This window comes from Manacus vitellinus, unplaced genomic scaffold (genome assembly GCF_001715985.3).
Source record: "Manacus vitellinus isolate BGI_N305 unplaced genomic scaffold, ASM171598v3 scaffold_43_pilon, whole genome shotgun sequence".
Taxonomy (NCBI): domain Eukaryota; kingdom Metazoa; phylum Chordata; class Aves; order Passeriformes; family Pipridae; genus Manacus; species Manacus vitellinus.
Window position 1 is genome coordinate 4,379,045 of NW_021940560.1, and position 14,538 is coordinate 4,393,582.

Below are 14,538 nucleotides of genomic sequence, written 5' to 3' on the forward strand. Positions count from 1 at the left end.
CAGCATTTTTACTTGTAGCCTGAAATGATACTAAAAGACAAAATACTATTAAATATTTATTAATAATCTCTTAGTCTTTGAAATCTAAAGTATATTTGGTACTTTATCTGCCCTATTTGGTTCACTTTCCTCAACCAGAGACACAAGACATTGTTTTCACAGTTTGTGGATTAAATGCAGATGCCAAACTTCACAAATTTCACCATTTATCTCCCTGTAACGGCCAAGACAGCAAATCCAAAACCTGAGGTCTGGCTGCTGTTTAGAAAGAGATTTTGACATTCTTCCTCCTCTTGTGTTTGTCACACAATAAGGTTCAGCTGATAACAGAATAAGATATTTTACAGCATGACCTAGATCCATCCTATATCTGGATTTATATTAACCTTGCCTAACTTTATAGGGAAGACATAAGTGACTGCCAGCCAGAGCTGTATAGCAGCACAAGTGCTTCAAAAGCACTGACACTGAATTAAAACCCTTTCCAACACTGTGGACCATCAGAGTTTTATGTTCAGTGCTTTTTTTCAGCAAGAGTTGCTTTATGGAGAACAGTCCTTTTCTAGGATCGTGTCACTTGACAGATAAAGCAGCTGAGCTGCAGGTATAAGTATAAAAATAAACCCATGAAAACACAGATACCTGGACTGCAACACAACCATCCAGTCTCAGCTGAGCTAAAGAACAATGGAGTAGTCTTCACCACACCCCCAAATCCCTTCTCACCCTTGAAGTAGAATAAAAAGAAATATAATAGAATCCTAGAGAAGTTTGGCTTGGAAGGGTCATCTATTCCAATAAAGGTCATCTATTCCTATAAAGGTCATCTATTCCAACCTCCCTGCTGTGGACAGGAATATCTTCACCTAGATCAGGCTGCTCAGAGCCCCAACCAACCTGGCCTTGAATGTACCCAGGGATGTGGCATCCACCAGCTCTGGGCAACCTGTTCCAGTGTTTTAACACCCTCACTGTAAAATAATGCTTTCTTATGGTTTTAAACTCCCCTTCAGTTTAAAACCATCACCTCTTGTCCTGTCACATCAGGCCCTGATGAAAAGTTTGTTCTCAACTTTCTTGTAGGCCCCCTTCAGGTAGTGAAAGTACGATCAGAAATAATTTTCTAAGTGTATCATACCAAAAATCAGACACATTGAATGTCATCAGAAAGTTCTACTTGATTCTTGAAAAAGGGTATGTGAACAGTACAGGGCTATAGGGGCTTAGTTGCCATTTATGCCAAGATGTTATTTATGTCTTGAAACCACTTGGATAATGTGTTGGTGAAATATAAGCAGTTTTTCTACATTGCTTTTAGCTGCCTGGTGCAAATCTCTGCAAAAATTCGTGCCACACAGTAAGTTAACAATGAGACATTTTGCTGCTGCTAAAAGGGTTGAGAGTTCATTTTGCCTAATCCAAATTAAATCTTGTTAAAACTGCAGAGAGTGTTCATAGAGTCCTTCACTCTGCTATACACGAATCTACAGCTGTTTTCAGCTTTCTCAAGCCCATTATCCCCAAGATGACTACCTAGAAAGATCAACTGCTTTGGTTTAGCCAACTGTATCACACCAAAAAATGTATCTGCGGTGTAAATTTATTTTACAATTAAAAAATTAATAAAACCAGAATTTCAAAATATTGGGCCCTTTGAAAGATCTGGTGTGCAGCAGTTAAAAGTTTTGAAACAACTAATTGTTCAACTTTTACTTTTCAAGTATACCCTGTGCTTTAAATAGAATTACTAAATTAAAAATGTAAATTGGACTGTATCTTTTAGCAGTTGGTGATTTGTCTATTTTCCACATTTTATTATGTATCATTTTTATAATAAAGAAGGGATTTTTTTTTTCATTCCTGTTCTACTTGATAGCAATTCTGCCATGCTTCTCAAAGCTAATGTAATAAAACTACATAAAATGTTCAAGAAAAGCCCCATTAAAATATACAAAGCATACTAATTCATGGAGTCAAAGTCAAAGCAGAGTGGAAATATGAGCTTTAATAAAACTATGTCTGTTGTAAATAACTATTCAAGCACAGTCATTTTTTTGCAAATTGCATGGGATATAGCTCAGTCTACTCGAAGCAAAGAATCGCTCAGCAGAATAAATGCATCTTGGTCAGAAAGAGATTAAAAGATACAGCTGAGCCATCAATAAGAAGCAGATAGTGCAGTATTATTTGCTGTTTGTTTTGAAGATGTAATTGCAGATCCCAGGATTTCAATAAATCTGTGCACATCACGGAATGAATTGTAGAGAGGAACTGGGGCAACGCGGAGAGCATTTGGTTCTCGCATGTCACACTGCAAAACAGAGGGGGAACATTCAGTAAATTCAGGTCACTTCATGTTTATCTGTCAGACTATATTTTCAAATGCCACACTTGTCTTCAAGGAAGGATGACTGGACTGACAAGGAGACGCATGTAAATACCTTTGGATCCTCAAAGAACTGTGGTGAGGAGAATCATTGTGAAAAACATAGTGAAAAGAGTAATGCATTGCCTAAAAACAGATGCCAAGTTCAAGATGGGTAGGACTTTAGAAGTGCTATTTAGGGCTCCAGACCAGCTGTGTATGCCCAAAATTCACCTTAGTGCCTCTAACAACCTACAGTTGATGAGGCACAAGGGTGACAAAAAAAAAAAGAACAACACAAAAACTCCACATTCCAATAGGATAGAGAGTGTTTTACTACAGGTACAACTAATATCACAAGGCTTGCAGTACTTTTTTTCTCTCTCTGTGTGAATTTGAACATTTTCCTGAATGTAATAATCCCTCATATTTGAAACATATTGCTGCATTGCAAAGACAAGCCAATAATGTGAGGCCTTGTGCCCTCTTAAAAGCAGCAGTTCCTGGAATTCCCTGGCAGTACCAAAACAGCAGCACACTTAGCCTAGAAGAGCTGCCCTTTGGGGAGACAAGTCACCAGCAGAAATAAAACTGATGTCTCATTTATATGGTATTACACTATCAGCCTCACCTTCCAGCACATCTAAATCACCCAATGTATGGCCTTAAATTTAACTTATATTCTTTTGGGGAAGTGTTCCGTGGTAATCATTCCATTACATGGCAGTGCCATTCAGTGGTTTCTTTTTCTAAGTGCACAATTAAAGATTGAAGATGTAAGAAATGTTCATCAGTCCTAGTGGTGTTTTTTTTTTCTTATATGAGACTTTATTTAAATAAAATAAAATTATCACTTTGTTATGGTATAGGCTCACAAAACAATGCATAAGAAGATGAAGTTTGATTTACTCACTGCTACTCCTCTCTTCTCCAACTCTTTAAACACAGATTTTATGGGAAGGGAAAACGATAGAGTGAGTTGGCATCCTCTTTCCTCAATCCGAGATGGTGTGATAATTTTTACAAAGGGCTTCTCTGGGTTTGTTTTATCCTCGCTGTAGTAATGTTTTATCAGGTATTCCAAGTAACCGGTGAGTAGAATGGATTTCCTTCTCAATGCCTTCATCGTGGTTTGACTAAAAACCTACAATGATTTGAAATCACTGGAATGAGAATGTGTTGCTACAGAAAAAGGAAAGGATATAAAGAAGACTTAAAAGGGTGGCACATTTCTCCATACATTATCACTGGAATCCAGCAGTAATATCAGATAGATATTATACATAAACGTGGCAGAGCTGGGCTTTTGAAAACACGAGGTAATGTTATGCTTTAGATAATGAAAGACATTTGTGTCTACTGTTAAAAGTTCTCATACACATCTATCCCTGCATAACTGAACTTGCACACAAAACCAGTTTGCTAAGAGAGCGTTCATCTGCATGTCTGAAGAGGATCCATAAATTCCCTGTAGATGCTACACTGTTGCACAAAACTCAAAATCACATGAAGGTTTCTCCATGTATGTACCTCTAGTACAAACCTTCTCGCCCTCCACAACTGCCTGACAGGAGGGTGTAGCCAGGTGTGGGTCAGTCTCTTCTCCCAGGTAACAAGTGATAGGAAAAGAGGAAATGGCCTCAAGGTGCACCAGGGGAGATTTAGGTTGGATATTATGAAAAATTTCTTAACTCAAAGTGTTCTTGAGCGTTGGAACAGGCTGTCCAGGGAAGTGGTGGAATTACTGTCCTTGGAATTGTTCAAAAGGCACATAGATGTGGCACTTGAGGATGTGGTTTACTGGTGGGCCTGGCAGTGGTGAGTTAACAGCTGGACTCGATGATCTTAGAGGTCTTTTCCAAAGTAAATGATTCTGTGATTCTACTAACAAAATCCAGGGGCTGAGACTGAAACATCATGACAGGTCTACAAATTCTTTCCTTTAAAAGTTCAAAATTTCTACTAACATACTGGTTTTACTGCTTTAAGTCCTGTAGAGGCTCTCCCTCTAGTCCACATGAAGAAAAAATATTCACTAAATTCTTGTTTAATAATTGTGCTCTGACACTGCTGCAAGAACTGGTGAGTTTCAGAAACTCAAAATATCATAAGACCTGCAAAAATGACTGCCTGAAAATTGCAGTGCTATTTTGCCACACAAACAAGAACAATGTGACAGAGGAGTTTGGAAGCAAAAGACGAGGAAGCTTCTGCTTTTGCTCTGGAAAGGCTCAGTTACAGGGAATAATGAAATAGGTGACTCCAGAAACAATCTACCCACGCCTTCCTCAAACCCTCTCTTTTCTTCTTCCCATGGAAGTAGCTTCAGGGAAACATGACAAGACATAGATATGCAAGTGACCAACAGCCACTTCAAATCACATCCTGGCACATCAATGCAATATTGCTTCTCTGGACAGTTATCCCTCTACCAATTGCAGCTGGAAAATCAGAGGCAAGGCAGATATCCTGGATGAAAATCCATGATCTTCACTCTCAAGAAGTCACTGTTCCAGACTGGAGGAGTAACAATTTTAAGATTACTTATATCATAACCTGGAAGAGTACGTAGAGAGGTACCTGAGAAATCCCACTCAAAATACAACAAACTCTGGTTTCCAACAGCCTCTGGAAATCATTCTTTTGTAGAACATCCAAAGTCTCACTCCCTGATGTTTTCACAACCACTAGATGCTGCACAAAACCAAAAGCCCCTGCATGTGTTTTCTGTGAAATGGAATATGGATGCTGTAAGACAGAATTTGCAAGGAAATGAACGTGACAGGGACCAGAGCCACCAGCACTCAGCACTTGCACAAGTCAACAAAAACCTAGAGGTGCTTCCCTCACCACCCAGGCAGAGAGAAAACACACAGCACTGTTCAGCACATAATGGAGGGAAAACAGAGACCTGCCTCCTATTCCTCCAGGATTTGCAGCAGTATGAAGGATGGATCTCCTCAGGCTGCATGCAAAAATCTGTTTCCACAGGCTTTGAGCAAGGAATATTTGGTCTCCTGGGTGAAATTTTTTGAAAAAGGTCTTTTAAATGTGGCTGTAGAACGCTCCCCTTTTTTCCGTAACAGGGAGCAGCTACTGCCATAACAGTCACTTTAAGCATTATTGAGGAATAACATCCATTAACACTTGCAGTTTTCATTGTTTCCATTGGAAACACTGCCTTCTGTTTAATGTGTCCCAGTGAAGGTGGCATGCAATTTCACTAGCCATCTCTTGCCAGACATGAAAACTATTTTGTTTCCCACTGTATTAGAGCAATTAGCACTGGGAAATCCTGGCTGTGCCAAAAGGTAATGTGGGCATGGAAAGGGGAGGCGATGGAAACTGCTCAGCCCTCATTGTTCGAGGCTCCCTGCAGTGGGCTAAATGACACCAGCCCACACAAACCAGAACACTGACAATCTGGGTCATAGCAGAATAGCTTTCAGCTTATCTCAAAGGTCACATAAAGTTTAAAACAATATATTGGATGTTTAAGGACTAACAAAACAAATTGTCAGGCAGAACAAGAAGCATTGCTGTGCCCTTTGCAGTCCTTCAGCGTTGCATGTAAGATGAAGAGAGCATAACTGGCAATTTTCTGACTTTGTTTGCTTAAGATACTGGTTTTTTGGTAAATAAAGAAGAGAGACATACAGTGCATGGACACTGTTCTTTGTTCCAGCATCAGCTTTGTTGTTCTACTAATATTAATGGAATGCTAAGCAGAAATATATTTCACCCGTTTCTGCTGGTGGCAAAAACTTGCTCACCAAAGGCTGGCTTGAAAAGCAGCTTAGGGATAATTTAATACAGCAGAATATTTAGCATATAGTTTGTTAATATGAGTTAAACCATCTTTTTCAGCCACAAAGACCCAGAGTCCTGATTTCAGGGGTGAACCATCTGTAAGGGAAATGCTGGTACATCTCGATATGAAACACATCATCATGTAAGGTGTTGGGAGTACAACTCCATGCCTTCAAAAAGGGATGAATTGCGCTCTCCAAAGTCGACCACAGGCTTTCAGCACATGAATCACACATTTACAGAAAGGAGGGATTATCTTTGTGTGGCAGAACTGCCCTTCCCAATGCCATGGCCTCCACAATTCACACAGAGATAGGACAGAGATGGGGCTCTGCTCCTTCGGCCACCAGAAAACAAATGAAGAGATGAAAGAAAAAACATTCTGGAGCTATGCCACACATAAACTCCCCTTTTAGGAAGCATTCACAGACAGCTTCTGTCTTTTCTGTTTGTAACCAAAGGGACAACAGTAGAAGACAGGTTCCCTAAGCCAATGGTTCAATGTAGACTCCAGAACATCCACTTCTTTCATAAAGGAATTAAGTATACTTTGCTCAGGAATTATATGTAAAAGCAACCCTGGATGCAACTTTTCAGAGTTATGTGATTCCTTTTTAGGAAGGTCTTGGACAGCATCCTTTGTGTGAGTTCCACTGAAGCAAAACCGAATATCTCTATGGGACAGCTCGGCTGTTCATACTGAGCCCCTAAATTTAAGTGGGAAAAGCCCAGTGCAGTCACTGGGTCCAACAGCAAAGTCTGTGAGAACAGTGAAGGGATGAGTATATTCATTACAGGCCTTGGTGTCTCAGGGTTGTGGGGTTATTTTGTTTGCTGAAGATTTCTTTGAGGCAGACAGCAATAATACATGTAACATTCATTAAACATTTTTATACTCTTAAATTGAAGCTCAAAGTAAAGCAATTACTTACCTCTAAACTGGCGTGCAGAGCACAGACCAGTAAAATTGGAGGATTTGATAACCGAAATCCATTAATTCCTTCACTTAGTTGTAATTCTGGAAAATGAATAACTTATATTAGTGTTTTTGATTTCTTCCTTTTAATGGATTGGACCTTATCTTGAAGTCTGTCCTCACGCAATAAAATATTTCCCTAATGTGGCCTGTAGGAATCGGTCATTAAAAGCAAACAGTAATCTATTCCCAGCTAATACTTTTAACTTCGAGAAAAGCCCAATTTTATCCAGCAGAAGACCTCATTAGCAGCTTCAGGGGAACCAGAGGACTGCAATTAATTTGTTTAAATGGTGTGTGTTAAAACCACCTTTACACTTGAATCTCTTTTAATGCTGGCACAAAGCAGAGAAATTCCAAGTCAGCAGCGGCGCCGCTCACGCGGAGCCGGGAATCACGTTCCTTAACTTTATTAAACTGACGAGACACATGGGAGGCTGCATATGCAGCTAAGTGTAGCTTCAGGCCACGTAGGGAAGTTGCCCAGACTTTGGGCTGTGAAATTTTCACGAAATCTGTTTAATAAATCTACAAAGCCTCGCTGTAAGTTCCGTGTCACCGTCTATATTTCATGCTCCAGCACCAGAGCAAGAGGATGCGGCGGAAGAGACGCTCTTCGCGCACAGCAGACTGGCTAATTTTATAATGCCCAACTTCTCCCCTACAAACTGCTCATGGAAATGAATAAACAATGTTTTCCTCCTTCTAACAGTGTTTCAAGGCAATTTGTGTCTCCTGCTGGCTTTCCATAGTGCCACTCTCTTGCATTTGGTCAGGAAACAAAGAGCAGACTGAGGCTATTAGGGAGGTGTTCTCCAGCCAAAGCCACATCAACAGGCGCTGCCACAGAAAATTAAAAATATATTAAAAACGAAACAACCAATCAAACCAAAAAGCTCCTTTCTCATCCTGAACCCCCAGGATATTCTCTCTGCCATACTTTAAACTGGAGCTGAGCAGTCTGGCTGTCAGATTTGGAAAGGAGTCCTCATTTTGTATTGGGACAATAAATACTTGACTATTTCAGAGCAGGTTTTGCCTCATAATCCATCCTCTCCTAGTGCAAGAAATTTGGAGATGCTGAAACCTTAGTGGTATTTCGTGACTTATGTCAGGTTTCCTTACCTTTATTTATGTGATTTCTCGTTAATTCCAGTGGAACTAATCCTGAAGTAAGATATTACCCAAGTGAATGATAGCAGATCCTCGCTCCTCAGGGACTTATGAATTTAATTCACTGAGATACTTTGAAAGTTTCATCCATATTCTATATCTGCATTTTGAAGGTATTTCAGCAAAATGTCTAAAAGCAGACAGTCAGACCCATATGCCCACACATAAATTCATTCCAACATTTATTTTGTTAACTCCATTGCATTACATGTTTTGGGTGACTTTAGCTTAATGCCTTTAACATAAGTGAGGAAATTGAAAGCTCTGTTTTTTCTCCTCAAGCTACTATGAAAGTAGAGCTGGTTAGATATAAATACACCAAATAAGGTAAAATTGGAAGGGTAAAAGTACATACTGTTTTCCATGAGGAATCTTGTTTTGAAGTCGTGACCCCACCAGCCGATTAGCCTAAGATTTTACAAAGAAAGTAAGTTAATAGAAATCTCTGTATAATATCTTTTAATTTAATTTGAGAGCTAAGAGCAGTATAAAATTAAGAAATATATACATTTCCAATAATACATTTTATTTCTAAAAAATACATTAAAATGCAATAAATTCTATAAAGAAATAGTACTAAAAATTTACTATTTGGAAATTTCTCTTTTACTACTAATGATAAAACACACCACATCTTTCAATTAGCTATTGATTTTTAACAATATTCATTTTCCCTGAAATCATTTCACAAAACAAAAAATAGAACAGAAATATTTCCACTGTTTTCTCCCAAGGCATTAAATTCAACCCTCACCCTTAAATTTATTTTAATGATTATTGAAAGCTAAAAGGTGTTATGAAATCTGACTTAGTTTCACCAAGAAAGGACTTTGTAATGAACAGCAGGCAGACAACAGGACCTCAGAATGAGGATTGTGTGGGCATTGCCTTGTCTTTACTGTGAGACTTCAATGTGAATTCTGCACACACTTTTCTTCTCCTGAATTGACCTTATTAAAAAAAAAGATTCTTTAAAATAAAAATCAATCCAATTTAATCCAATATTCCTTTTTTTAAGGTTATGCCCAGAAAAAAAAACCCAAACAACTTTTTTTAAAACAATTTCCCTGAGCTTGTACATTAAGATGACACTACATTATTAACTCACATTTACTGAAAAATATACTCAAGGACATAGCTATTAACAGTTTTCCAAAGCAGCTGGATGCACTGGATCACCTAATGCCCAAGGCACAGCAGAGAAAATCAATATTGCAAAATCGAGGAATCTCTCTCCATCTCCCTTGGGTTCTCTACTTCTTAACTCAGCCCACAGTAATACCAGTGACTAATATTGTCAGTTCTACTTGAGATTCCCCATGTATCAGTGCTATTACAATATCAAGGAGTCACGATTGCAGACTCCTTCCTGAACTTCCAAGCTCTACAGGACTGGACGTATTGGACACCATTTCCTCCAAGGTTTTGCTCAGTTTTCCCTATGCCAGCAGAGTTGTTAGGCATTAAGCCTGGTAAGTGTTCAAAAGTTGTAATAGTAAAAAAAAAATCTACAAGTAAAACTCACAGTAGATCAGCATTCCTGGAAGTAAACAGGGAAAAGAAAGTCATGGCCCCTCAGTAAAGCAGGAACACTTTGCAGTTTGCCTAAAAGAGCTTAGCTCTGCAGAATTAAGACCACTTTCAAGTTAGAAACTTGTTATATGAACACTGCAGAGTGTAAAATAAAGTATTTCATATTTCTGTATAACAACGCAGGTTTTATGTTTACTTCTATGAGAGGTTCTGAGCTGCATCCAAACAGAGTGTACACAGAAAAAGCACGTTTTTTTCTTTATTGCTGCATGATGTTTTTATTATTCTAAGACCCATGAAAATTAATAGTGCAATATACATTCATTTCACGTGAGATATTATATTGCCAAAATGAATACACCCCAAATAAAGTGTAATGCAGCCTCTGCCCAAGTGACTCAGTTACTGATGCTTTGAATCATAAAAGATATTTCAGATATTTTATATGAACTCTGTAATATATAGACAACATTGTAGAGAAAACCCTAAATATTCTATGTTACTACAACATACTACTAAAGTCAATGGCACACACATTCCATGAATTCCAAAAGATTTAAAGAGAAAAAGTCCACGGGAAAGATAACATTTGGACTATTACTCTGCAGCAAGGCGAAAACAGTTCTAAGTTTTTTGTGGACCACATCCTAAAGTGAAAGACAAAATAAATATCAATCAGACTGTGACCCAGGTCGAGCCTGATGAAAAGCACTCTGGTTGCATCGTGAATGCTCAAGACTCGCTAATTCTGAAATTGGCTTAAACCCAGGACTCTGCTGCAGCACCACGTTTGCAACTTGGAAACTGAAATTTCAGAACTTTTCCAAACTGACAGAATGAAGGATTTTTTTAAAGACAGTTTTAGCTGTCTTGCCCTTTCCTACCATAATTTGACAATTTGCTTTTTCTCTTCTTATTTTTTTTTTTCTTTTTGGCTGTTCTAGAACTTCAGAGGTGTCACTACAGGATGTGCACTTTGAGGCAGCTCTGGTCCTACACTCTCGTTGATCTAATGGTCCATATGGATGTCACGTTATTTGACATTTAAGCTGACAGGCTTCAAAGTGTGGAAATTAACAAAATCTTCACAAATTATAGCAATTTGCTGTTTACAATTTTCTGTGAAAATTTTGAAATGAAGGTTGCCACTGCTATGCCAAATTTCAACCTGTTATGATGGGAAAGAGCTAAGGTGTTAAACCCCAAACATAACGCTTTATAAATGCTCACTAAAAATAATAGGCAATAAAACTGCACATTAAGTTACTGCAGTAAAATTTCTTATTAAAGAGTTGTTATTCTGCATGCAAAGTGAACTGCAGTCACCATTTCAACTATCCCTCTTTCAAAAAACAAAAGCAACAAGATCTAAATTGATTTTGAATTCCAAAACATTTTTTTTTGCAAAAATCGTAGTGAGGAAAGCTCTGAAAAGCTTTATATGATGTGCTTGTGTTTAAAACCACCTTAAACATGTTAGTGATGAGTCTCTAGAGTCACATGCTTTTCACTGCAGACAAAACCCATTTCGGAAAGTCTGTTAAAAATCAGTGTCTAAGGAGAAAAGGGTTTAATTTTGCAAATGTTCCACTATAATTTTAAAAATGCAAATTTATCCAAGCCAAACCCTTGTTTTAACACAGCACTAATCAAAATTGCTACCCCAGTGATGAATGATTTGTGGTTGCAGCATCCTCCTGCCAGTCCCAGATACCTCCAGTAGCCTCCCAAAGCTGCTCAGCAGAGATGTCCTGGAACACCTTCACAGTGAACATCTCTCCATCCAAGAACAAAAACATACATGAAATACTTTGCAATCATGCCAAAAAGGAGAGTAAATTAATGCTGAATTAGCTGTGGGTTTTTCTGCAAGGTGTGCATGCTCTTCTGCAAGAAAATAACTTTTAAATAGATAACTCCTTGTTTTAATCTATGCCTGAAATTAAACCCATGGTCATAGAATGGTTTGGGTTGGAAGGGACCTTAAAGATCAGATCTTACCAACCCCCCTGCCATAGGTAGGGACAGCTTCCACATGATCAGGTTGCTCAGGGACCCATCCAACCTTGCCTATGTCCTCATGGTTTGACAACACTGAGACTATCCTAGAGAATTCTACAATTTTCTGGTCTTTGCATGGAACTAATTTTTACACTTGCCACATAAAATTTAAAACAAACTGTTACCAGCTCAGTTTCATGAAAAAGGTAAAAATATAATGAAATATTGCTAAAAGGTTTTCAAACTCCCTATTTTTACATCAAAATGTTCTCTTATTTTACAAATCAGTGAACAAAGATTTGCCAGGTTGGAAAATGACTGCAAAAAAGAACAGTATCCTCTCATTTAGTCATGCCCTCTTTAAGGCCATTTACACCAGGGAACAATCCCTTCAATAAGTATTTTTATTTAGCCCATTTTCCTCCTTCATATCCGTCTGCATTAGACTGAAGCACTGGTTGTTCATAGCTTGAGTCATCTCGTTTGTAGCTGCATTAATGATGCAGGAGTGCGGGATATAATGATCATGATGTATGTGCAGTGTAAACATCAAAGGAGATCCAGTTAAAGAACACAGGAAAAATACAAAAAAAAATTCTTTTGACCTTTGCTTCGACGTTACAGATGATCATGCTACTCATTTATAATTTACAGCCTGAAGCAACATGGGTCTCATTTCCCTTCTCAGCAAGAAAAAAAATAAAGAAACTCTTGAGTAGTGATACAGAAAACAGGGAAATACCATTAATGTGGCCCAGCTTTTGCAATCCAGGGCAATGTGCTGGAAGTATCCTGTCATTTTATTGTGTGAGATAATAATTTCATGTCCACAAGAAGGCACATTGAAAAGCTACAGGAATGCAGTGTGAAATTAGTAATACTTGATATTACATTTGCCAGCTTCACTGGGCATGGAACACTTTGTCTCCTCTCCGTTATCAGGTCACAACGTGAGCTAGAAATTTCATAGTCATTATTTAGATTATATTAGTAGCATATACCAGCAAAGCATGTTATGGTTATGAAACCATGGATTAAACAAAATCATAAACAGGCAGTTTTGGGGCAGAATGTGTCCACAAAGCAGCTGATGTAACTGCCGGGTGGCTGCTAAGCTCTTCGTTCACACATCTCTTTCCTTTTGCAAAAGCATCCACGTATTGGCAAAGATTTGTTTGTTTTTTCATGCTACTGTTCTATCTATGAGTAAGAATCAGCTTTGAGGAGTTAATGAGATTTGTCACTGCTCCCAAAGTTTATTTACACAGACCTAGAAATTTTATTACACAGAACTAAGCCAATATTATGCTATGTCTGTAAAAGCAGCCTCATGCAGGAAAAGGAATGAAAGGGCCAAAAACAATCATTAAGTTCAGTTTCTTGCAGTTCTAAATGTCTATGGCACAACTGACTGGTTGAAGAGAACATCCTTTTCTCCTGACACCCTTAAGAGCTATAACAGACAACCAAGAGTCACTTGGTGTGTCACACTTGCAGTGTGACACAAATTTAGAAGATAGAGGTTAATAGTGACTCAAATATCTCTCTATTAGCAGGAAATGTGTTAAATAAACACCCAGGAGGTCTTAGAAATTAAACTACAAAAGAACACAGAAAGATTGGAGGCTGGAGCCAGCCTGGAGCTAGGAGCAAACTACATCTGACCTCAGTCATGGCAATTTGACCACGTTTGATCATCCTGTTGCCTAGGAGAACATGGTGGTACCACATCACTGGTGCCACATCCAAAGCCCAGCTTTCATGTTTCAAAATCCAGGATAAAAATAATAAAAAGAAAAAAAAATACAAAAAATTGGTACAGTCAGCTCCCAAAGACCAAAAATACTCCTTAACATGCCTTACATCCACATGTGGATCTTCAGCTGAATTGACAGTTTAATTCCAGATCTTGAGGTATGTTCCTCCTTCACTGGGCTCCACACAGTGAAATATGGATAGAAAAAGTATCCGAGACTCAGGTCCTGAGCAGGAACATCTCCTAATGCTGCTGCACTCAGACAAAGGTCAGTCCCAGAAACCAAACTCATGAAAAGAGTTCAACACCCTCTCAAAACCATCTTACTCTCACCCAGATTTTCAAACACCTCTCCGCAAACTCTGAGCAGAGACCTGATCCCCAGGCTCAACAGCTGGGGCACAGTCCTTGCATTCAGCTCTGCATTAATTTTATTGCAGTTTTTTTCTAATTGCATTTTTTATATGTTTTAATTTAATTTTTATTGCATTAATTTTATTGCAAGCACATGAGCATGACTGTGTTCCTTTGGATTCAATTCAGAATAAATAGTAAGAAAGACACATACACACAACAACCAAGAAAACAGAAAAACCTGCTCATTGCTTCATGTGGCATATTTTTGGCTCACTGACTGGAGTTTGAGGAGAAGTTTTAATTTTCTTTGCTATCACAGACTTGTCTGATCATCAATAAAATATTTAGTCTTTCTATGCCTCAAGCCCTAATCTCTAGAAATTCAGGACTGCCCTAACTCTACTGTGAAGGGTAAGAATAAATTTAATAAAATGTTTTCACATATTTAGTAATGAGGGTCACGTAAGAATGGAGAAAAAGATTTATTTGGAGCACCTTATACAGGATTTTTTGATATACGGATAAGGAAAGGGGATTTGGAGGTAAAGGTTGATGCCACTTGATTTT

The 14,538-nt window shown here is 38.3% G+C and overlaps 1 protein-coding gene across 4 annotated transcripts in view; it reads right to left on the reverse strand.

Annotated features, from left to right (window-relative positions):
- Positions 1 to 1,985: 1,985 nt before the first annotated feature.
- KYNU (kynureninase) overlaps positions 1,986 to 14,538 on the reverse strand; it is a 58,629-nt gene continuing 46,076 nt past the window's right edge. For all 4 annotated transcript variants that reach the window (XM_018078847.3, XM_008926267.4, XM_018078846.3 and 1 more), the window contains 4 exons: positions 8,680 to 8,732; positions 7,108 to 7,193; positions 3,279 to 3,509; positions 1,986 to 2,311 (listed from right to left, as the gene is read on the reverse strand). In XM_018078847.3, coding sequence (XP_017934336.2) covers positions 2,159 to 2,311; positions 3,279 to 3,509; positions 7,108 to 7,193; positions 8,680 to 8,732 — 523 coding nt within the window. In that variant the 3' untranslated portion in view covers positions 1,986 to 2,158. The remainder of the gene's footprint in view (positions 2,312 to 3,278; positions 3,510 to 7,107; positions 7,194 to 8,679; positions 8,733 to 14,538) is intronic.